Below are 25236 nucleotides of genomic sequence, written 5' to 3'. Positions count from 1 at the left end.
GTAAAAAGGAATGTCTAACAGCACAATGTTGCAATGATAAAAAGTCCTTGACAGACTGTTTGGTTTGACTGCTCTGGTCTGTCATAGCTGAATCAGAGCAACTTGGATTTTGAATTTTTTCACCTTATTGTCCCCCATTTGTGTGCTGCTCTAGATGATCATGAGACACTCAGCTGCACCATTTCACCTTAAGTGCTCCTGGTACTATCTCCCAAGGCTGCGGCCACATGAGTTTGGAAAGCAGAAGTGGAAAAGGACTGCCTGTACCATCACATATGTTCATCTTGCACTGCAGAGGAGTTTTCAGTATGCCCTAATTGGGCAGAGCTAGTAACATCACATGCATCACTGCACATAACTTCAGTTAGCTCTGTCGCCCATCTCTGATGTCAAAATTAAAGGCAATCTACATCATAATTATAGCACTATCCCCATCACTGTGGATGTTTCCTTATCTTAGGCAGAAATTCCTCCCTCCTAGAGTGGATAAACTAAAAATGTCACTCCTTGCCACCTTCTCTCCCAGCTCCTCTGTTGTCTGTGCTTCTAGTCAGTCTTGGGTAATTTGAGGCATACTCAGGACTCCATCTTTTTGCTTTACATCATGGAATTGGGTAGACTTTGAACTCTTAATGGCTTTGTTGAATGAAGTTTTGTTGCAAAGTCAAGCAGCCTTTATAAGATGAGACCTGTGACACTGAAGGAGGGTCCTTAGAGTTTTTCCATTACTGTTGGAATTATTGTAAATTTTACTTAATATCAAACGCCTAAATTTACTCTAGAGCTGCAAGTACCACCTGCTTTTTGGTATTGTAAATGGTAATAGTTTATATTTGACAGCTTTTGCCAGTTACTCCATTATTGTTTACTGTAGTATGTATGTATGTATGTGTGTGTGTGTGTGTGTGTACATATGTATTTTATTTATCAGAAAAGTCCAACTGGGCAAAATTCCTTTTTAGATGAGGCCCGGGTAGAAATGCTCCACAGAATTACATACATTTTCAGTATTCATATAAGTACAGGAAATTACAACAAATTACAAAAAAAAACAGTGACACAATAGTAAACATAGGGTTACATTTCTAGACACAAAGCAAACTGTTCAAAATAGAAATACGTATATAAAGAAATCATTAGAGCAGGATAAAATGGGAATATGTTGAAAAGAAGTGAAAATCGGAGTATATTAGGAATATACAGAACAACAGTGACATTACAGGAACTAAATGACTAATAAGTTGCATTTATACTTGTGGTAAGGCAAGAGCTTGTGATTTTTATTTTATGTTTAGAAATGCATAATTTCTAAGATACTACAATGTTAAAAAGTAGATATATTTTTTAAACTAGAAACATCTTTATTAAATTACCACTTACGACACAGGCAATCATACATTTATATAAATGAAAACAAGCCATATTGAAATAACCCCAGTTGCAAGCATTTTACATCACAAACCATACTGACGTAATTCTAGCTGCAAACATTATACATCACTTATAATCTATCCAATCATTGTCAGTCAAACATTGCATAGCTCATTCAAGACCGACCTTCTTTTCAACCTGATTCCTCCCCTGTATGTATTGTTCCCACAGTTCCCATTTTTTCCTATGTGATTTGCTCATAACCTTTCAAGATCCCAATTCCAGTAGTATTATCTCTGTTACTATATTCCCTACTTCTAGCACAGTATGTTTAGACTTTGATTTCCATTTTCTAGTAACTGCATTTTTTTTGGCAGCCACCAGAATTAGACCCAGCAAAGCCTTAGTATGTCTAGGCAATTCAGATTCTGTATCATAGCTCAGAAAAATCATTTCCCTAGCTACACCGATTAGCTCAGCTAGTAACTGTGAAAAAGTAGTCTGCAGGGAATCTTTAAAGTCTGCCAACTCGTTACACTCCCATTTGAAAAGAGTCAGGGAGGATAATAGTTATGCCAGTGAGTGATGAGAGAAAATGAAGGCAAGGTAGTAGCCTGTTAAATGAAGTAACGAGTTGTAAAAGGGTACATGTTGTCTTAGTTATTGAGGTTTGAGGAAATTAGGAGAGGATGGTAGGGGGTACAGACAGTGAATGAGATAAAGTCGACACTTAGTGAGATGATATAAAATAAGAGAGACAGAGGGGTGAAGGATAAGCAGTTAGTAAGTTGGTTGATGTATTCTTCAGGAACCAGGCCTGAGGCATAGGACTCAGCTTCAGTGCTGATACCGAGACAGTTTATTCCAGACTGAAACATGAGATGCTGGGTAAAAATGGCCTAACAGTCCAAGTGCCAGAGAAAAAAGCTCTGAATATATCAGTTCTCTAGTAGATTTTGAGCATCTTGAGAAAGAATAACTATTTGTCTGTTTGCTGGTTGTTTGGGTACTTTATCATCATGTTCATTGCTTTGCTGCTAAAACTAAAAATGGCTTTTACATACTGCAGGGATCTCCTGTTAGCCATCTGCCCATCTGATTCTATTTTAACAGATCCTCAGATATCCCTGATTTGCAGGAGACTTCATGAGACTGCAGAATATAAAAAGCCATCTGGCAGGAGCTGGGGCACTGCTTTGTTGCTGGCTTTGATCTGAGGGCTCAGGCTGGAAAATGGTTTACTAGACACTACCACCAGGTGAAACATAATCTTGACAGGGATCCTCCTGCTTGGTGCTTGCACCAAAAGGCACTGGACTACCAGCTTTGACCTTTAGGAAGAACATGTCTTACTAATGCCTTGAGTCAGGTTGCTTTGCTAAATGTCTGGTTGATTAGGAAGATGCAGGGTATTATCTCTGACCTGCTTTTTTGGATCCACCTGGTATTTATCATCAAGATCTGGTTTGATGATAACAGCAGGTCGTACTTTGCTGCAACTCTTCCCTCTGGTCTCTCTTTGATCCACACCCCAAGATCTGGCAATATTGCTGGTGGAGTTGCAGTTCTTTTTAATTTTTAATTAGAACTACAACAGGAAGAAATTTGAATACCCAGAACTCCTGAGTATATCCTTGGGGTGAGGGTAGAGAGAGAGAAGTTTAACTCATTTAATATCTCTTCAGTTATTTGGGGGTTGTTTGTACAGTAGCTCACTGATTTCCGTCTTAATCAGTTTACTGAGTTACACAGATGGCTTGTTTTGAGGGATTTTAATGCCTGGTTTGTTGATGAGGCCTGTGAAATTGCTTTGAAACTACTCAAATTTTTTGAGAGTCTTGGTTTCACTTAGTTGTAAAAATGAAAGTCCATCATTGATCAAATGTAACAAAGGGCTACACATGTTTGACACCACAATGATTTTAGCCCACTGTGCTTCTGCAGAATGAATGTGGGTTTCTATGTGGGAGATGTAGTTCAAGTCAATATAAAAGCAGTAGAATCTGTTATATTGGCATTACATCTCCCACTGTACATTGTGCTCAATGCAAAATAGCTAAATTTGACAACAAGGTAGAATATTAGAGCATGGCAGTACCTATTGCCAGACCCTCAGGATGGTATCCTGTATTTCTGATAAACTGATGTGGCAGTATTGTGAAACTACAGCAAAGAAAGGGCCCATAGTTTCTGTCTGCACCATTACTAAGCATAGCACTAGTGCTGAAGTTTGCTGGAATAACCACAGTGGTAAGTCGTGGGTTCTAAACCAGCAGCACACAGAATAGTTTTGCTCTGCAGGACATGGAACAAAGGCATTTGCAGGTGTTCTGTGGATTATGACTCCATTTTGAGACAGTATAGGAGAGTATGACACTACTGATACCTCAACCAGAGCAGCGGGTGAAACTCACCATCGCTAAAAAGCTACAAAAAAGCATTATAACACAAATATCTGCTTTGTTGGTTATATATATATATATATATATATATATATATATATATATAAAAAAAAATATATATATATACATATATATATATATATATATATATATATATATATGTATACATATATATATATATATATATATACACACACACTCAGTTCTCCTTGTCAATAAGGAGAAATTAATCGTAGGCACTAAACAGCCTATAATTGCAAAGTACCATGCAAAGGTAAGGGAAAACAGCTCTTAAACTTTACAAAAAAGCACCTAAACAGGCATGTCCAAGGGTCAGCTTCCGGTGATTTCTCCTGTCCACCTGGTGAATCTGGGCATACTGGGGCAATGCGGCAACTGCCTCATGTACACAGACAATCCTCTCCTCCTACCACCCAACACTACAACCTGCAAGAGATGCACATACATAGCCAAACTGGAAGCAAAGCTCTCTCCGGCTAAGATTGTGCTAGACAGTCAAGAGGAGAAGGTTAACACCTGCATTACACCTCAAGCAACTCATAGCCCTTCAAAACCCACACCATCAACACACACACATAGCAACACTAAACCCACATATGCGGAGGCCCTTAACATTAACCTGCCCAAGCAACAAGGACCTCCGAAGCTGAAACGCAAACAAACACCAGTCACAACCAAAGTGACACATAGCTCACAACACCAGTGTGCCACCCAACAACAGCACCTAAGGCAAGACAATGTATCCAACACTTTAGTCATAGGTGACTCTATAGTCAGGCACACTGATGTCCCACTCACCAGGCTGAACAAGGAAAAAATTAGTCAGCTGCCTGCCGGGTGCCAGGATCCTCCACATAATGCATGCACGCAAGTCACTCCACAACAAGTACAAATACGAGTCATTGTCCATGCTGGAGTGAGTGACTTGAGACATACCTCCCTGGACTACATGAAAAGAGACATGGAAGAGCTCTTGGATCATGTGACCCAGGCAGGTATGACCCTAGCCCTGAGTAGCATCCTGCCTTCTCCCAGAATGATACCACAGTATAAAAACAAAATGATTGACTTCAACAATTGGCTAAGCTTCTGGTGTCATTCAAAGGGGATCCAGTATTTGTCTGCCTGGGAAGACATGATTGACAAAACACGATGCTTTGCCAGAGATGGTCTGCACCTGTCACCCCTTGGATTCGGGTTACTGGCTAAAGCTCTTGCCACCTCTATAGTGCCTTTTTTAGGCAAGGTTCAAAGGATAAAACCACCACCGTAATAGATACAAGCATGCAAAATCTGAAGGTAATGCTACTCAATGCTAGAAGTCTAAACCTCAAAATGCACTCTCTTAAGGCACTCCAAAAAATGGAGAACATCGATATCTGTGAAGTAACTGAGACCTGATTCAAGGCTCCAGAGAGCACCCCTGCAATACCAGGCTACAATTCTTACCACACTTTTCGGCCACAAAACCAAGACCGAAACACTAAAGGTGGAGGAGTGTCCATATTCACCAAGGATATTCACACCTCCAGACTAGTTGCCCAACACAATGCATCTGAAATTCTCCAGGTGCAACTCACACTGGGTAAGACTGCAATCCAAATTGTAGCTTGCTACAGATCCCCCACCATGCCCCAAGATTCTCACTACACCTTTCTAAACATACTGGAAAATATTAAGATACAACCAAACACCCTAATACTGGGTGATTTCAACTACCCTGCCATTAACTGGGAAAACTACTCAGGTACCAACTCCTTTTCCCAACGGTTCTTGGAATTCATAAATTCCAATGCCCTGGATCAACTAATTCATTGTCACACCAGGGGCTCCAATATCCTAGAACTGGTCATTACCAACATGGGAGATAGATGCTCCACACCAGTGGTCACCACCTCATTGGTCAGGTCTGACCATAAGCAAATCACCCTTGACATCCACATCCCACCCCCACCCGCCAGTAAGGAAACCTCCTTAAAACACTTCTCCAAAGCCAACTTCATGCTACTGAAGTCAGAAGTGACAAACTTCACGACACCCATGCAGACGGGATCTGGAAGTTCGACTGCAGAATCCTACACAAAGGCACGGTATGAGCACATCCACTCTTGCATGAATCGTGCCATCCCAAATAGAATCAAGATGCTCTTCTCCAAAAAAAGGAAGTCAATCTGGCGGTCCCCTGCTATAAACAAACTATACAACAAAAAGAAGAAACTGTTGCAGAAAAGAAGAAAATCCCAGGATGCAAAAAACTCCCTCATCAGCCTCAGTAAAAAGCTGAGATCCCTCATAAAATCCTCAAAAGCTAGTTATGAAAATAAAATTGCCAAAGATTCCAAAGACAACCACAAGGCATTCTATAGTTATGTCAATAATCTAAATGGCAATACTCAGATCTGCTCTGAGCTACAACAGAATGGCATTGAATATACTGATCCCAAGGATATTGCCAATATCCTGGCAGATCGATTTAGTGCCAACTTCACCCCCCTCTCACCCCCTAAAGGGCTCATCTCAATACCAAAAGATTGCCAAATTCTGGTAATCATGGCCACACAAATAGGAACCGCACTCTCCAAAGCCAAGAATACAGCATCCATGGGACCAGATGACATCTCGGGCTGTGTACTACATGAACTACAAAATGAACTGGCACCTCACCTAAGTGTCATGTTTAATCATAGCCTCACCTCAGGCTTCGTGCCCACTGAGTGGCACACAGCTACAGTTATCCCGCTCCACAAGGGATGATCCACCTTGGATCCGGGGAACTACCGTCCCATCAGTCTGACAAGCCTGATCTGCAAGGGCATAGAATGCATTATCATGGAACTTATAAACAATGACATTGGCAACCTTCAAACACTGGACGCCACCCAGTTTGGGTTTGTGAAGGGCCGATCTTGTCTCCTGAATCTGATTGACTTCTTTGAATCAGTCTCCAGAGCTGTGGACGAGGGTAAGGCGGTCCACACAGCCTATCTGGACCTCACCAAGGCCTTCGACACCATCCCCCACTCTGGAATCATAGATAAACTTACTAAGCTGGGCATAAATCCCTATGTCACTTGATGGGTTGCCAACTGCCTTACTGACAGAACCCAGACTGTAAAAGTAGCCGACTCCAAATCCAGCTCCAGACAAGTGACAAGTGGAGTACCTCAGGGTTCAGTCCTGGGACCACTCTTGTTTGGCATTTACTTCTCTGAAGTACAAGCCAACACTAAGGGACTCTGGCTAACAAAGTTCACAGATGACTGCAAACTGGGAGCCATTATTGAATCCCCAAATTATGTGGATATTCTACAAAAGGGCCTTACAGAAACAGATGCCTGGTGCCAGAGCCATGGGCTCAAGCTTAATGCCAAGTAATGTATAGTTATCCCCTTTGGAAAAAAACATGTACCCATGAATTACCATATAAGTGGCAGGACACTAAACATCGAAAGAGACTTAGGGACACAGGTGGACAGTGGTCTCACTTTCGATAACCACATCGCCACAACAGTCAGGAAATCCTTCTATGTGGCACACCTAATCACTAAGGGCTTTTCATCCAGAAAAAAGGAGGTCATTGTCCGACTGTACTCATCCCTCATTAGACCCATTACAGAGTATAATGCCCCGTTTGGTATGTACCTCACAAGACATCTGCAACAGCTGGAAAGGCCACAGAAATACCTCACTAAAAGAATCACAGGCCTAAAGCAGATACTATATGCTGACCGACTAAAAAAACTACAGCTATACTCTGTGGCATATCGTCTACTCAGAGGCGATCTCTGCTTAACATACAAAGCCATGTCAAACCCTGAGCTGTTGGACATTCTCCACTTAAATAAAATCCCAATCCATCAGAGCCACACGCTCCAGGGATCTAAACCCTGTCATCACAATGAACAAAACATGCTGGAGGGATAGGTTCCTGACCCAGAGACTCCCCATACTCTGGAATAGACTGCCCATACATGTCAAGCAGAGCGACTCATTGGCCCTCTTCAAAAGGAGCCTTGATGATTGGATCGGAGATAAGAAATTCACCCCAGGGATCATGTCAGTCGCCCTGCTAGACAGGGGTCCAGAGAAGTAAATATTGTGGGAAGAAATATCCAGGGAATTGTTATGGCTAGGCTTGCATAGGCTCTAGGGCCAATAACTTATTACCAACCTATGAACCTATATATATATATATATATATATATATATATATATATATATATATATATATATAAATATATATATATATATATATATATATATATATATATATATATATATGTATATGTGGTTGCAGTGTGTAAGAGTGAATGCTCAGGAGAGTGAACACTCTTTTTTCCTTGTTTTTCAGCTGCTGGCTGCCTTCTATACTATATCGTGTTACAGGAGGGGTCTGGGAATCTGTGCTGTCCCTGCTGTTCAGCAATCTTTGAGTTAGTACATATAATTACCAACGACCAGCAAAAAACGATAGTGAACACGCAGTAATGAAGAAATAATGATTATTTATTTATAATTCCTTCAAATCCAGACCGGTTTCGGCTATTCAGCCTTTATCAATGAATACAATAAAGTAAAGTACATATAATTACCAGAGGATGTGGTGCTGCAAAAAGCAGTGCTTTTTGGTTTTCGATCTTTTTAGATGCACTCTATAAAGATTGCTATTTCTTCATTCATTCTTTGGAGTGTTTGATATTTAATGAGACATTTCTATCTATCTATCTATCTATCTATCTATCTATCTATCTATCTATCTATCTATCTATCTATCTATCTATCCGTCTGTCTGTCTCTCTGTCTATCTATCTAGCTATCTAGCTATCTATCTATCTATCTATTTAGCCATCTATCTAGCCATCTATCTATCTTTCTATATGCAACATGTCAGTGAGTTGATCTGTGTTTGCTTGACTTGGGACTCATTGAACACATTTCACATAATTTCACTTCATCTACCACATATAAATGTAAGTGTCAAAACAGGCTCCCCACCCCTTCACAGGAAATATGGTGTAGCCCATGGATTTGAAGATGTGTGAATATCATACCAGATGTAGATGTAGATGTAGATGTAGATGTTTCCCTAATTGGTTATAGGTAAGTACTAGGCTAGCTGCCCTAGTCAATTTCCTCTTCAAAAGTGAGAATCAAAACCTGTACCTTCTGTTTCTGAGGAAAACACCTTAACCATTATGCCAACCCCCAAATCATAAAGAACCCTACTCTTTTTTTATAAGTGTTGTGGGATTTTTTATATCCGAATGCACTACCACCAACTCAAGTAGATGGGGCTGTGGTTTAACTTCTCATCTGAAGGGCGACACTCAGAAGTGTAGTACCCCCTTATGCTGCACTGCAGCATTAGTAATTGATCTACCTGGTGTGGGAATAGAACCCTCATCCTAATGAGGGATCATAGTATATGTGTCTGAACTACACTTCAGTGAACACAAGTTTCTGCATTTCATATGCAGCCTATAAAAGCAAGAAAAGAATAAGCAGTTTGTGTTCTTGATGTACATGCAAACAAGCTGTTTTCTCTTGTATCCCCATAGTTAATGCATCGTCAGCTTTTTACTTAAAATTAAACACAGCCTCTGCAAACAATTGGTAATATATGTTATCATCACAAAGTAATTTTTTGCATGCTTGTAGCACAATATTGATCATTTGTAAGCAATATTGTTCCTGTATGGCTCAGATATTAATTATGTTTAACCTATAAACGTTTTAGGCTTTTAATTTTAAGGAGTAAGGTATATACTGCTGTTCTGCTCACAAAATCAAATAATAATTTTTGATATCTGCCTATATATTTTTTTCGAAACACGACACAATACAGTTGTCTAAGCTGTGATCATATTATTTAATGGGACTGCAGACAAGTTAAAAAAACATACATACATGGAAGGGCTAGTCTGAGGTTCTGCAACAGTAAAGTTAGCACTGAGGCAAGCTTTTACTTTTCCAATCTGACCTAATCTTATGATAGAGACAATATAAGCAAATAAGATGGGCCTAGCAATTATCATTGTTTCAGTTTTGTGAAGATATTTGATACCTTGGGTTGTAAAACCATCTCAGCTATGCAATCTTTCACAATTAATATGTATAGTAACTGGATAAGTCAGTGGCTGACTAACCATACATACAGTATCTGTTCCTGGTGCTTTATTGTCAGAAAAGTACATCAATTCAGGAGTCCCCTGTGGGTCTGTATTGTGTCCTGTATTATTTAACCAGATTTTTCTCTATATTTCAAGGAGTATCATTTACTTGGCAAGCTAAGCACACGAGAATAGTAAAACTGGGACAGTCATTACTTCAGATTCTAAAACAAACGAATAAGAAAAGTATTTTGTCTAAAAGGATAGGAATAGAATTAAACCTTTCAAAATGTAAATATATGATATTTGAGAAATAGTACCATAATATTATGTAACATTGCTCTGCAAAAAGTAAAGTGCTTTAAGGATCTAGGAATTCTGCTCAATGACATGTTGTCATTTAAGACACATGCAACGACAGTGAGATCACAAGCCATAAAACAGCTCAGTCTTCTTTTTAGAACAATAACAACTGGGGATCAGAATAATTTTCTAGGACTATGTCCTAGATTTATTTATTCACTATTATACAATGACCCCCCCCCATTAATATTCCAAAACATGTACGCTGATTGGCCAGCGTGCCCGTTGTAAATCCCACAATATACCAACGAAAAAAGGTCTGGTCACCTGGACGTTTTTCCGTTGGTATAAAGTGCTAAAAACATTTTTTTTAACAAAGAAAAAAGAAAAAAAGAAAAAACAGAGCAATGGAGACTTTCTTTTCTCCGTTGCTTCCATTTCAAAAGCATTGATGTACTGGGTATGCATGGGACGCAAGTTCCATACGCATGCTCAGTACATCAAAACAGGGAAGCAGTGTACCACAACCAGCGGAAGAACAGTAATGCACCATTATACAAAGACATTATTTAAGAAAAGTAAGTTTTTCTTCTTAAATAATGTCATTGTATAATAGCAATAACCGACTCTGTGGTAGTGGTATATTGAAATTTACATTAAGATAGAAAGCCTGCAGGTATGGCAAGTGCAAACGGCCAACAACAGTAACAGTTAGAGAAAAAAGGGCCGGCACAAACAGGCAGCATCCAAAATTAATCTTTTATTGTGCCATCTTATAAATGTCAAACCGATTTTGGCACACAGCCTTCATCAGTGACATACATAATACATAAAAGATTTTATGAATATATATATATATATATATATATTACCATCAATCAAAACTCCTGTGATGTCATTTCCGCTATAATTTAAAATTTATCATGAAGATCAGGTGTGAACAATGTTCCTAATTTAACAATTCATTTCTTTTCCATCTGGTTGAGTATAGAATGCATTCCCCATTTGCATCCTTTATCTGATATCCTATCAATAATTGTAAAAGTAAACTTTGTAGACTGGTGTAACGGACAATGTCTATATAATGCATTGGTGATGCGTTTGTTTCGAATATCACTTAGATGTTCAGATATTCTAAGATGAAGGGGTCTGGATGTTTGTCCTACATAAAATGAGTGGTAGTGGCAACAGGCTAGACAGATTACCCAATCTGATCCACAATTGGCATAGAAATTGATGTCATAAACGTGACTAGTATCGTGGTTAGAAAATTGTTTGGTTTTACAAAGGTGGGACAAAAGGAACAATGTCCGCATGGATAGCAACCCAATAACTTATCCCCCGCAATATTTAATTGCTGAATAGTGTTTCAATTGCTAGGCTGATTTTTGTAATGTGATAGGTAAGAGCCCAGTATTTTACCACAGCGGAAGGAAAAGAGACATTTGTCTGGTAACAGTTGATTCAATTCCTCATTAGCCATCAGGATGTTCCAATGTTTATTTATCACGTCCCTCAGTATATTGACATTTCTGCCATAGGTGGTAATTAGTCTGATCGTGTCTGATCCTTTCTGGTCACCCTTGTTCTTGTATGTAAGTAGTTTATCTCTAGATCATTTAGAAGCCCATTCCCTGGCAGTGACTACATCCCCCAACCTATGCCTCTGTTCAAAAATCTACCAGTGAGATCTTGTTTAAAAACATTATAATCCTCTTCCCTTGAACAAGTACATCCAATCCTGGAAAACTGTGATTTTGGTATGTCTCTAATGATGTGTGTGTGTGGAGTGTGAACTAGTTACATAAAGTAGGTTGTTAAATTGTGGATATTTTCTGTGTATGATAGTGCGTAGGGAATTGTCAGATTCCCTTGTGATCTTAACATCCAAAAAACTGATTTCACTGTAACTATATGATAAAGAAAATTCAATACCCCACTTGTTGTCATTTAGATACTGTACGGACTCCTTCATATATTCAACACCCCCACGCCACACCAACCAACAATCGTCCAAAAACTCCTCCAAATATCCATGTCAGGCAGACAGATATTATGTGACATATTATAGATCAGTTCATCTTCTATATAACCCATAAACAGGTCTGCATAAATGGGGGCAAAAGATGCCCCCATTGCAGTTCCCTGGGTTTGCCAGTAACAATTACCCTGAAAATAAAATAAATTTTTAGTCAGCACATGCTCTCTCATGCAGATAAGGAGGGTATTGAAACAGGATATAGACCAGTTTTATTCAGCCAATAGTCTAGGGCCTGTAGTCCCACCCAATGGGGTATACTAGTATACAAAGATTTAACATCAAGGATGCACATAAGCCAATCAGATTCTACTTCAGAATTGGATATAATTTGCAGGAATTCAGTTGTGTCCCTAATTCTAGCCCGAACCAATGATAATAGTGGCTGTAAATACTGAGTAAGGTAGCTGATAGTGGTTCTGTAAGTGAGCCTATACCTGATACTATCGGTCTACCCCACGGTTTATCCAGACTTTTATTAATCTTTGGTAGAAGGTATAGAATTTGTTTACCTGGATCCCTCACTACAAGGTGTAACATTGTAGATTTTTTAATAATGCCTTCCTCCACTGCATTCTTTAAAAATGTGTCAATATCTGTCTTAAAATTGGGAGTCGGATCCTTGTGCATGTGCATGTAATGCAGGGGGTTAGACAATTGTCTATTTCCCTCCGCCCAATAATAATTGGTATCCATGAGCACCACTGCCCCTCCTTTATCTGCAGGGAGGATGGCAACATTAGTATTACTTCGAAGTTCTTGAAACGCCCTTTGTTCATCCTGTGAGAGATTCTGTCTGAGCATCTGGGTAGAACACTGCCTAAAATGTAGATCTTTGAGTATGGCTTGTTGAAAAATTGCCACATTTTTATTCATGGGTGGTACAAAACTAGACTTTAGAAATTTAAATTCCATAGATCTTTGAGATTCGGAATTAGAACCAAAAAACAATTTCAGATTAATTTTCTATAAAAATCCAAAACATCGGTGACCAGAATATTCTCATCAACACAAAAGCTTGGTATGAAATTCAACCTTTTATTGAGAAGCTGTCGTTGTTCCTTAGTTAAAACATGTGTAGATATGTTATGAATATTACAATATTCATCATTCACTTGATCAAAGACTGCAGAAGATTCTCTAGTGTTTCTGTTCCGGTGTTTACGCCCACCCCTATGCTTATGTCCCTTAAAGGGTGGTCCTGACCCCTCTGTTTTTTGGCCTCTGGAGATTCCCTATTAAGAGCCCCCTCAGTATCTGTAGTGGAGGATTCATCCCCTGAGGTATTGTATCCAGATTCAGACTTCTTCAAAATAGAGCGTTTTCTTTTTTTGCGTGTGATGGTACCTAATCTAGTAGTGTCAGAAAAACGCACATTCTTATGTGACTCAAAAGGTTTGCCCCTTTCATAATCCTCCAAGTCTCTGTTAAATTTACATAGTTGTTTCTCCTTAATCTGATTTTCAAAGGCCAGCAACTCCCTGGACAACCTACTCATACAGCCAGCATAGTGTGGCTGCCCCTCCTACTTTTTTACTTCCTCGCTTGCCATGTTAACCTCACTGATGTTTTCTTCTATAATGCGTTCAAAATACGCTGATAAGATGTTAACAAAGGCTAAGGACGCATTTTGCTGAGCCACACCCCACTCTTGAACCAAAGTATCATCCAATTTTCCCACCAATGGCTGAATTCTGACCCTTAGGCCTCTAGGAGTAATATTCTTACTTTGGTAAGCCCTAAATAGCTTCAGGTGGGATTCGACATTCACCTGCGAGCAAAGTGCGCTGCAAGTATAATCTATGGCAGCACATTTCTTCTGCTGCAAGGAATCCATTTATTTAATTATTTATGTATTGTGATGTCAGACTGACAACACAATAAATAAATAATTAAAAATGCATTCCTTACACGCAGAAGGAATGCTACCATGCGGCTGCAACTGTCTGCTCGCCATTATTTTTCGGCTTAGCTTGTCAAAGGTGTGCACTGCTTTGCACTCGCGTCAAAGTGCTGATGCAGCCGTGGGTCTTCGCAATGTAGCTCTGCGCCAGCTTATCTCAGGTGCCATATGTTGGTTTGTAAATTTTTCATTAATCTACCCATTTTATTGAACAGTATATTACAGCCGTTAACTGGATCCAAATTATTCTCCACTGTTTTCCCATCATTGTGTCCTTTAAGACCAAAGACTTGAATATCATTTTTATCCACACATAACCCCTGTAAAATGATATTGAGATCCATGATCATAAGCTGTTATGGTTATTCAACCCTGTACTGTTTTACTTACTTATTATGATGGTGCAAAGGACCTAAAAATATTTAGGGCTTATGTAAGCTGGTGTGGACTTCTAACCACTAACTAATATAGTACTGGGGCAACCCCACCAATCCACCATAGAGCAGGAACTGTCCAGACCTTGTGAACCCTGAAAATGATTATATCATATTTTATTTGCAAAATTCAGAGACTTGAGTGATATGAAAGTATATCCTATAATATCTGACACTTTGTATTATAAAAGAATACTAAATTATTTATAATAGACCTAATAATATATGTGTCTCCAAAATTGTTCTGGATCAGTCCACAATATAGTCCATAGTCCCAGAATTATATACATAAAAATGCAAAAATATTTAGACATATATGTATGTGATTTGCCAGTATTGCAGAAAATCGAAAATGATAAATGTCAGCTACTTAAGGAGATGTTAAGTATCTCAATTCTGAACACCTTAAGCATATGAATTGTACTTCAAAAACAGTGCAAATGGTTCTATAATGTTATTATTTAACATCAAATATTGTCCAAAAGTGATATTCAAGCATCCATCTAGTTCCTATCTTTTCCAGGGACTATCTATATGTCCAAATCCCATAGAGGGTATGTAAACCTCACACTACTCATAAAAAACAGAATATTCACTACAAAAAGAGAAGGTAAGAACCATGTTCAAAACACCCAAGACACTAATAAATGAAGAAAGATTGGTACTATGAACAATATGTCCCCTGATATTCATACATTTATATCACAAAGACATTCCTTAAAAATGCAAATAAATGCTATTCAGATTGTTCCCTCACAAATCATGCTGCTTTTGATGATAATATATCTAGAACAATTGTTCGTATGCTGCCAACAATCAACTCCCAAAGGTGTCAGATTGCAGATGTTCAACACAAACAAAGCAACCGTAGCAACCATAGAATATAATTATATAAAAAATTTTTACATTCATAGCCATAAAGCTAGTTCAAAACTCAATAGTCCAAATGGTCTGATCCTTTAAATTGTCTAGATGTTATCTGATACCAATACCTGTTCGTCAACATATGAGTATAGTGAAAAAAACTTGGACCAAAGCTTTGTCTCAGCCTCAAACAGATGCCAATAGGCCAGTGTTATACTGATATACAGTTCCCGTCAATATCCAGAATTGTCAACATACAAAAAAAGGCCCACGCAAAATCACCCTTCAAATGAGTGATAAATAGATTTACTCAAATGTTTATATCCTAACCCTGCAAACAATCCAAATGTACTTCAGCACTGACGCCAATTAATCCACATGTACGTGTTGTAAAAACAGCGGAAAAACTGTTCATCACCGAAATAGTGTTGTTTCGCTCCCGTATAGTTCAGCAAGAACAAACAGGCCCTAATAGTCTGATATTTTGCTTACTTGCAGCTCAGTTGGTAGTGGAGCCCCAAAGATACATTTCTTTGTCCATTTCCAATAGTTGTGAAAAAAAAGTCGACTGATTTTCAAATATTACAAACAGCCCCATGGACATTCATATTACATTCAAAAACCAGAAGTACAGATGGCAAACCTCACCATCACCAATTGCGACAAAGCAGAACAAAGGTTAACACTAATTATGTTGTTTTTCAGATAACAGAGATACTTCACCAAAAGGTTCTCGTCATATGTTGCTCACACCAACATCTGAAAACTGCGAGTTCAAAAGCTTGTGACACACCACTAGTTCTCATACACAGGAATCACCAACAGGGTATAAAACCCTCCAAAAGGACCGTGAAAAGCTGAGACACAAATTAAATCCAATAGCATCACGATTGTGCTATTTAAAAGGTCTTTAGATAGGATAGATGAATCCTTAATCCACAGATACTGAGGATGCTCCTAATGCCAACAGCAAGCCAGGAACACTCAATACATTAAGATCGAAAGCTTGCAGGTACGGCAAGTGCAAATGGCCAACAGCAGTAACAGAGAAAAAAAGGGCCAGCACAAACAGGCAACATCCAAAATTGATCTTTTATTGTGCCATCTTATAAATGTCAAACCAGTTTCGGCACACAGCCTTCATTAGTGACATACATAATACACCCTTGTGATTAAACCACACCAACTGTGGGTAAATCTTCAATATACCACACCACATTGTCGGTTATTTCTTAATTTGAATATGATTCTTCATTTTGTAACTACAGTTTGACACAAATAAAATCTTTTGAATGAACGCAAAGAAACTTTACAAAAAATAATCCATTATTATTAAATGAAATGAGTTTTTGTCACTAGACTGAGCGTAGTCTACTGAAAGGAGTAATTCCAGGCACACAGTCTCACAAGTTGAAACAGTAATGTGTGTGAGGATCGAAACATCCAGAAATACTGCAAGTTTTTGTATTTTGTGTGTGTGTTTGATTTGTTTAATGTTTGAATTAGAGACAGGGATATGAAGCAAAGTTTCAGTAACCAAAAAAGACATACATTCTAACAATTTATAGCTTGCTTTTTTCAGTTATAGGTGTATTTTTATCAGGCCTTCTACCTTAAGCATGACACTAATTCTGATATAGTGTCACATTTCTGAATTCTATAGTGTGCTTCTTGTAAAACCCAAGCATGGAATTTCTTCAGTGTTTTGCATTGTTGTGTAACACTGATCTAATTCAGCATTTGCCAGCAATGATGCTAGCTAATACTTTTGAAGCAATGTGACTGTGTTTGTATGACCGGGGAGATTTAGGAAAAAAAATCAGTCAATATTTGGGAAATATGAGTTAGGCAGAAAACAGCACAGGAGACAATAAAAGAGACAATCATTTTCAGCATGGGTGCAGGAGGGACCAGGCATGGGAGTATGACAGTAAACAGCTGATGTCAATGTACCCATCCTGGGGCAGCTGATGCCACCTTACCCTTCTTGGGGCTTGGAAGCAGCTTGTCTGATTGCATTGGTTAGACTTGTAAGAGTGTGGATTCATCACCTGCAGCATAAAGTCAAGTATGCCCATGTTGCACAGTGGCCAGCTGCATAGCAGGAAGGTTTGGCATGAGCAGTGGTGAGCATTCACCTTACAAGAGCAACTACAGTGGAGCACGAAAAGTGCTGATGAGGTGGGTATAGGACAGTCTGCAGGGTCAGCACACTGGCCTGCTCCCTAACACCCAACACGTTTCTCCACAGGGGAATGCATGGGCCAGAGGGCTCTCACTCTGATGAAGGAATGAATGGCTCACTTGGGAACAGGAAAAGAAGCCATTGGGCCAACCCTGCAGACTTAAAAAAAAAAAAACATAAAATCATTTTGAGTATAAAAATAAAATAATACTTTGACTGGGATAATAAGACTGGAATATAACAAGATCAATGTGCTTGGTCTATGCTGATAATGAGTGAATAATTTAGCAAAAATATGGGAATTCTTAAACAAACAAATACAACTGCAGCTGAAAAGGGAAATGGAAGTACATGGGCTGCATTCTAAAATATCGGAGAATAAGTAAAGTGCTCTGGTTACTCACTTCAGTTTGTTCAGAAAACCAACTTATCCAAAAGTAGTTATCAAGCAGCAGATAACTGCAAATATGCTCAATACACCAAAAGGTTAAAAAGGGAATCCGTCAAGTAACTGAAGACTAGATAACCTCAGCTGAGCAATGGACCTCATGGAGATGCTATGTAAACATAGCCCTGTATAATGCCAAGATTTCAATGCAGTACAATGTCAGTATAAATTTGCAGAGGAACTGTTATACTAGCTAAATGAGCACTTTATTAACAAAATGATTCCTGTTACAGATATTGTAGAGTGGCCTGGCTGTGTTTTAGTAAGACAATCAACTCTGCTCCTCAAATTTGTCTTGTAAATAATCTGAGTAACTGGATGGGTACATAATGTTACATATTGGCTTAGAAGGAAGCTGATGGATGAATAGAGGTCAAAGAAACAAATAAGGTGACTGGTGGGGTGGTCATTCATGTTGGATCATGTTACAGTTCTGTTTTACTGCTCCATTAATGGTACTGCAAAGCAACAGCCAAAGAGGAATGTCCTTTACTGTGGTGGCCACAAGAATGTACAACAGAGACAAAACTTCAGAACAAGGTGTATAATGGAGAGCGATGCTTTAGTAAACACAGCTAGCAACGTAAATTGCAGAGGCTAAGAATCAGTACAAGTAAAAAGGCATTCATGATTTGAAATACAAATCCTACATGGGGATTAGAGAAACACATATTCAAAAGATGGAAATGGCCTGGGGTCTCACATTTCAGATACTTTAAAAGCACTCACCTAGCCTGCAATGTTCTAGAAGTTACCATTAAGATGCTAGGAAGCATGGAGGAAGCATCATCAGCACAGGAGATGAGTTGTCAATGCTGCCACATGTGTAACTAGTATGGTCTCACCTTGGAAACCGTGAAGGCCACATGTCCATACGATGGTACATAAAATGGCAGTAGTTCAGGTAAAACTAAATAAGAACGATGGGATGACGGATGAGCAGCATGTCATTCAAACAGACTCAATACGACAGAAGAGGCAGGAGCTAGAAAGGCTATGACAAACTTGTATATTTACCATTAATGTGGCACAGTATTGTATTATCATTTAGAATAGAAAGTTGTATGGATGAAGAGATAAAAAAAATATTTTTAATGTATAACAGCAAGTTCTGCATTTTGCTGTTTTTTTTACCAACTTAAATGTTTATGTTTGTCCACTTAAAGGTATATGTGGCTAGGTACCTTATGGTCCCCATGATCACTTGCCTAGTATGTTCCCAAGTTCCTATGCTACTATGTTCAAGTGAATCGCACTAAATGTTTCACCGTTACAGGACTTACAGTATCGTGTCTCAGACTTCCCACTGGTAGACATTTTTAGGCATGTGTAACTACCCAGCTACACACCCACTATTCATCAATAAAGAATTAAATAATTGCAGTATTGTAAAAATAAAAGTAGCTTCGGATGCACAAAATGGACTATACCAAAAAAGGATGCACAAAATGGACTCTGCCAAAAAAAAAAGGGAAAATCTGATACTGAAGGGCAAAATAAGATGGATGAAAGAGAGTTCTATGAAGTGGAATGACAAGCTGATGTAAGCATTAAAGTTTGCTTGAAGATGTTGCAGTAGGTATGGGCAGCATGCAGTTAGGATGTAGTCAGACTTCCTAATCTGCCATCCATACTTTCATTTTCCTTACCTTTACCGGGAGGGATGCCAAATATGATTTATTTCCAAGCATGTCCTTTGCAAAACCCTATTATTGTGAAAAAAAAAGAAAGAAAATGCAGTTAATCTGGATAAAAACAACTTAAATATGTATGCATTCATTCAAGTTAAAAAAAATCTCAAAAATGCATTTAAACAATACATGTGAATGTTAACTCCCACTGCAATTTAATTTTAATGCACTGTTAATGTGTTTTGATGCATCACAAAGTATAAAGTCCTTAGTTCACAGATGGCCATTGTTTCATGTACAAATCATCTCTCAGAAGTAATAGATCTCATGTAAGTAGCACTAAGGAAGACAAAAGGCTTTTATTCTGATACTATCTCTGCACAGGATAAAGGCAGCAGGTGGTCAAGAGAATGGAGGGGGCATCATAAAAAAGAGTACCACTACCCCTCACAGCTTCGTTTAGTTAATGATGATCCCTAACTAAAACACCAGAAGTGTGTGAGCTCCATTATATGTCACACAAACTGTACCAATGTCAGTTGGTGTATACCCCCTGTACCTATTTGTCTGTGTGTAGTGTGTTTTGTATGAGGAACAGATGATCCATGTTCCAAAGAATTAATCCATTTCAGTTGCTTCAACAGCTTAATGATAGAACAACCTGAGAAATGTTTTGGTGGTTGTTTTGCTCTAAAAGGTTGAGAGGTATAATCAGGGCTTGAATCCCAGCTGAAATCTGATTTTTTTTGTTTTTTGCTCTTGAATTTGTACCAGGGCTTTTCCATTCAAAGTCTATAACTGATAAAGCAGTTTAAACACTGGTTTAAACATAAGCATAATAGACATGTTCTATCCTTTTCAGTTTTTGTTCGGTTATTTGATGTTTTGGATAAAGGAATGTGTTTCCGCACTTGATATGAGGTGATATGAGTTGATGCGTTTCCTCTGTTTTAATTTGTCTTCATGTATTATGCTTTGTCTGAGGGATAGGTGATGCTAAAAAGTCATAACCAGGTCTCAGCCGCTTCAATAATTTAGCAACATGGTGCCTTGAAGGGTGATTTAGGCAATCTTTGTTTAAATCCAAGTTGAAAAATGCATTTCTTAAGTTCTGTACTCTTGGATTTGGACAAGGATCTTTATCTGTCAAAGCCTGTAATTGATACATCAGTTCACTTGAGGTTTTGGGTCTAAAGAGGCATGTGGATCTATTATTTCATTTCCTGTCTTTTCATACTACCAGTAAAGATACAGAAATATATGATTATATGACCAATGCATGACACACAAACACACTGACACCAACACAGATCACTGTCAACCAAAAAATGCACATACTGGAGCACACAATTACAGACTGCACATTTGCTGACACAAACACTAACACTGCTTTAAGATCTCAGTGGCAGAGTAGCCAAACCAAACTCATCAAGTGAAACACAAATAATTTTCACTAACGTACAAATACATCCCAATTCATTCACATTCTATGCTTACACCACAGCCATATGCCAAATAATAAAAAATTGCAATAAAAAAATTAACTCATGACTGTTTGCAGGGTAGGGCATCCCCCGCCCCTGACAAGGGAGTAAGGAGTAAGCTCCCTCCCCCACTCCTAAACTATATACATTTGCACAAACTTGAAGAAAAGTAATGAAGAGAGGGGAAGTGATCACACCCCAAAATATTACAATGCATATTGTAAACTCTCACTGAATATCTTCACTACTCACACATTGTTTTCTGCAGGGAATAAGACCTCTTAAACCCCCATATGGTACTAACTCAACAGTTACAGAAATACATAGTAAACAGCAACACTGTTACCACACCAGGCTCCTTTACAATACGCAGAAAACACATACATAACATATATCCTGCAAACCTTCTAATACCACCCGTACTTACTCAACATCACTTACCCAACACACTTACCATATACTGTAGCCCAGTGCATGTAGTCAGTCTGTACTTGATAGCTTTTACAGTCAGTCCCACTCACTTACGTTTGCTTCAGCTGCAATAATAATCTAACTGCTGAATCACATGCATGTCATCCATGTATATATAAACATGCATATGTGTGTGTGTGTGTGTGTGTGTGTGTGTGTGTGTGTGTGTGTGTGTGCGTGTGTTTATATATATATATATATATATATATATATATATATATATATATATATATATATTGAAATGAAAAAAATAACTAATACGTTCGTGGAAGTAAACGCCACACACCAAGTAAAAATAAGGTAAAGATAAACAAGAATAACAGATACTTCAGTGTGTGCGACTATGCAACTATAAAACAAACTCAATCAGCGAGCGTATACTAGAAATAAACTTTAATGCGTGCACAAGGTTAGCGCTTTCACATAGCTTCTTCAGACCATTATACACCATATTTGAAAACATGGCCTTAAATACTAGTTCATTCATGACGTTACACAAAATGCCAATTCTCACGCAAATTCCATAGATAGTATATAAATCATTTAAAAACATGTTAATAGTTAAAACTATGATATTATGAAATGATGACCAACTATATATAAATAAACAGAGTTAACGTGCTTTCAATATAGGTTTAAGGGACGCCCTTTCATTTAAGCCATGTTTTCTATCAGCTCTAAGTCTTAGTATCCACTTCATTTCTCTCTTCTCTGTACTGTTTCTTAAATTGCCCTGCCTAATGATCGGTTCTATAATATCTATAGCCATAAATCTGAAAACATGTTCACTATTATATGTATGTACGTACTTGGCAAGGGCATTGTTCAAGTAATGTATTTTAATGGCATATAGGTGCTCCCTTATCCTAGTTCTAAATGTTCTATTCATTTTACCTATATAAAATGCACTGCAAACTTTGCACTCAGCTAGATATACTATATTATTGGTATCACAACTAGCAGTTACTATAAAATTATAGTGACGCCCTGTATCTGGATGTATAAATATATTATTCGTGCTGATATAACTACAATAGTTACAGTGTCCACATGCTGTCGTCTTACCTATATCACTAATTGTACGTATGTCTGTACTTTCAGTTAATAATCTTTTAAAATTATATTTATTTTTGAATCTGAACATCGGCTTGATCCCTACTATCTTTTCAAATTCTGGGTTACTAGTAAGAACCTTCCAATTCTTATTAATAATTTCATATATAGCATTATTATCCATTGTATAGAACATCGGTATCTTGACCCTAACAATTGGCTTAAACACTGGTGTCATTCAAAGGGGATCCAGTGTCTGTCTGCCTGGGATGACATGCTGGACAAGCCACGCTGCTTCGCAAGGGACGGCTTGCACCTGTCACCCCTGGGATTCCGGATATTGGCAAAGGCTCTTGCCACCCCCATAGTGCCTTTTTTAGGCAAGGCTCAAATTCTAAACATACCACCCTAGAACACAAAAAGGAAAAACTAAGGGTAATGCTGCTCAATGCCAGAAGTCTAAATCTCAAAATGCACGCACTCGAGGCCCTTCTCAGTATGGAGAACATCGATGTCTGTGCTGTGACAGAAACCTGGTTCAAGGCTCCTGAGAGCACCCCGCTATCAGGTTTTACCTCATATCATGCTCCGGCCCCAAAATCTGGACAATACCAAGAAAGGAGGGGGGTATCCATATTCATCAAGGACACCCACACCTCAAGACTGGTGGCAACGCCGACGATGCATCGGAGACCATCCAGGTGCAATTAACCATAGGCAAGACTGCTCTGCAAATTGTAGCATGTTACAGGCCACCCTCACAAACTCAGGAACCTCACATGGCCTTCCTGAAAACACTAGAGGGATAAATGTATCACCAAACACCATCATACTAGGTGACTTCAATTACCCTAATATAGACTGGGAACACTACTCAAGCCCAAACACCCTAGCCCAAAAGTTCCTGGAATTCATAAACTCAAATGCCATGGAACAACTAGTCACCATCCCCACAAGAGGAGATAACATACTTGATCTCATCATCACGAACATGGGAGCACAATGTTCAACACCCGAGGTGTACCCCTCACTGGTGCGATCCGACCACAAACTAATCTCGCTGGACGTCGTCATCCCACCCCACCTGAAACAAAAAAGACCACAGTAAAGAACTTCTCAAAGGCCGACTTCACACTTCTAAAGACTAGGGTGGTCTCCTTTAAGGCCCCGAGCCGGCGGAAAACAGTACTCAAGCCGCTGAATCACTTACAAATGCCTTCTACCAGCACCTGCAGGACTGCATGGATAAGGCAATCCCAAGCAAAACAAAGACTCTTTGTACCAAAGGCAAGCATCCAGTCTGGTGGACCCCAGCCATAAACAAACTCTACAACAAAAGGAGGAAGCTACTACAAGATAGAGCAAAATCCTTAAAAGGTAAGACACCCTTGATCACTATAAGTAAAAAACTAAGAGCTCTCATAAAATCATCCAAAGCAAATTTCGAGAGAAAAATAGCTAAAGACTCAAAGACAATCATAAGGCCTTCTTTAGCTATGTTAGAAACCTGGGAGGAAACTCCCAGATATGCTCAGAGCTAGTTCAAAATGATGTGAAGATTACTGATCCTACAGACATTGCCAACATACTGGCTGACAGGTTCAGTGCAAACTTCTCCCCTCCCCAAAGGAGAGATATCTATACCAAACGATTGCAGCCCCCAAACATCTCCAGCCCAAGTGAGAACTGCTCTCTCCAAAGCTAAAACACAGCATCCATGGGACCTGATGGTGTCCCCGGCTGTGTGCTCCATGAACTCAATGAGGAATTAAACCCACAGCTAGGACAGCTGTTTAATCAAAGTCTTACCTCTGGATACGCACTCCAGGGAGTGGCGCACTGCAACTGTGGTACCACTTCACAAAGGCGTGCCTCCACCGACCCTGAAATTACCGCCCATTAGCTTGACAAGCCTTATCTGCAAAGCCATGGAGAGGATCATAATGGACCTCATAAATAAAGACATAGGGAATTTGCAGACTTTGGATCCAACCCAGTTTGGCTTTGTCAAAGGCAGATCATGCCTTTTAAACTTGGTTGACTTTTTCAAACAGTCACCAAAGCCATTGATGAGGGAAAGGCAGTCCATACAGCCTACCTCGATCTGGCTAAGGCCTTCGATACAATACCCCATTCGGGTATCATTGAAAAACTCATCAGCTTAAATGTCAACCCATACATCACAAGATGGGTTGCAAACTGGCTGAGTGACAGAACCCACAGGGTCAGAGCTGCTGGCGCCATGTCAGACTCAAAGCCTGTCACAAGTGGTGTCCCACAGGGCTCAGTCCTGGGCCCACTCTTGTTTGGCATCTACTTTTCCAAGTACAAGCAAACACAGGAGGGTTATGGCTGACAAAGTTTGCAGATGACTGCAAACTGGGCCATAGTAGAAAACACATCTGACACAGATATCCTTCAGAAGGGTCTCACAGAAACGGATAACTGGTGCCAGAGCCACGCCTAAAGTTAAATGCCAAAAATGCATAGTCATACCCTTCGGGAAAACAAGGTTACC

General features: G+C 39.0%; 1 protein-coding gene across 3 annotated transcripts in view; it reads right to left on the bottom strand.

Annotated features, from left to right (window-relative positions):
- The window catches only part of LOC122788685 (ABC transporter G family member 23-like), a 1725589-nt gene that overhangs the window by 912423 nt on the left and 787930 nt on the right, over window positions 1–25236 (bottom strand). For all 3 annotated transcript variants that reach the window (XM_044055583.1, XM_044055595.1, XM_044055590.1), the window contains exon 14: window positions 19729–19785. In XM_044055583.1, the coding sequence (XP_043911518.1) occupies window positions 19729–19785 (57 nt within the window). The remainder of the gene's footprint in view (window positions 1–19728; window positions 19786–25236) is intronic.

The sequence above is a fragment of the Protopterus annectens genome, chromosome 1.part2 (assembly GCF_019279795.1).
Source record: "Protopterus annectens isolate FY-2018-M chromosome 1.part2, PAN1.0, whole genome shotgun sequence".
NCBI lineage: Eukaryota > Metazoa > Chordata > Ceratodontiformes > Protopteridae > Protopterus > Protopterus annectens.
The sequence above is the reverse complement of the archived record's forward strand: the minus strand, read 5'-3'. Positions and strand labels throughout refer to the sequence as shown.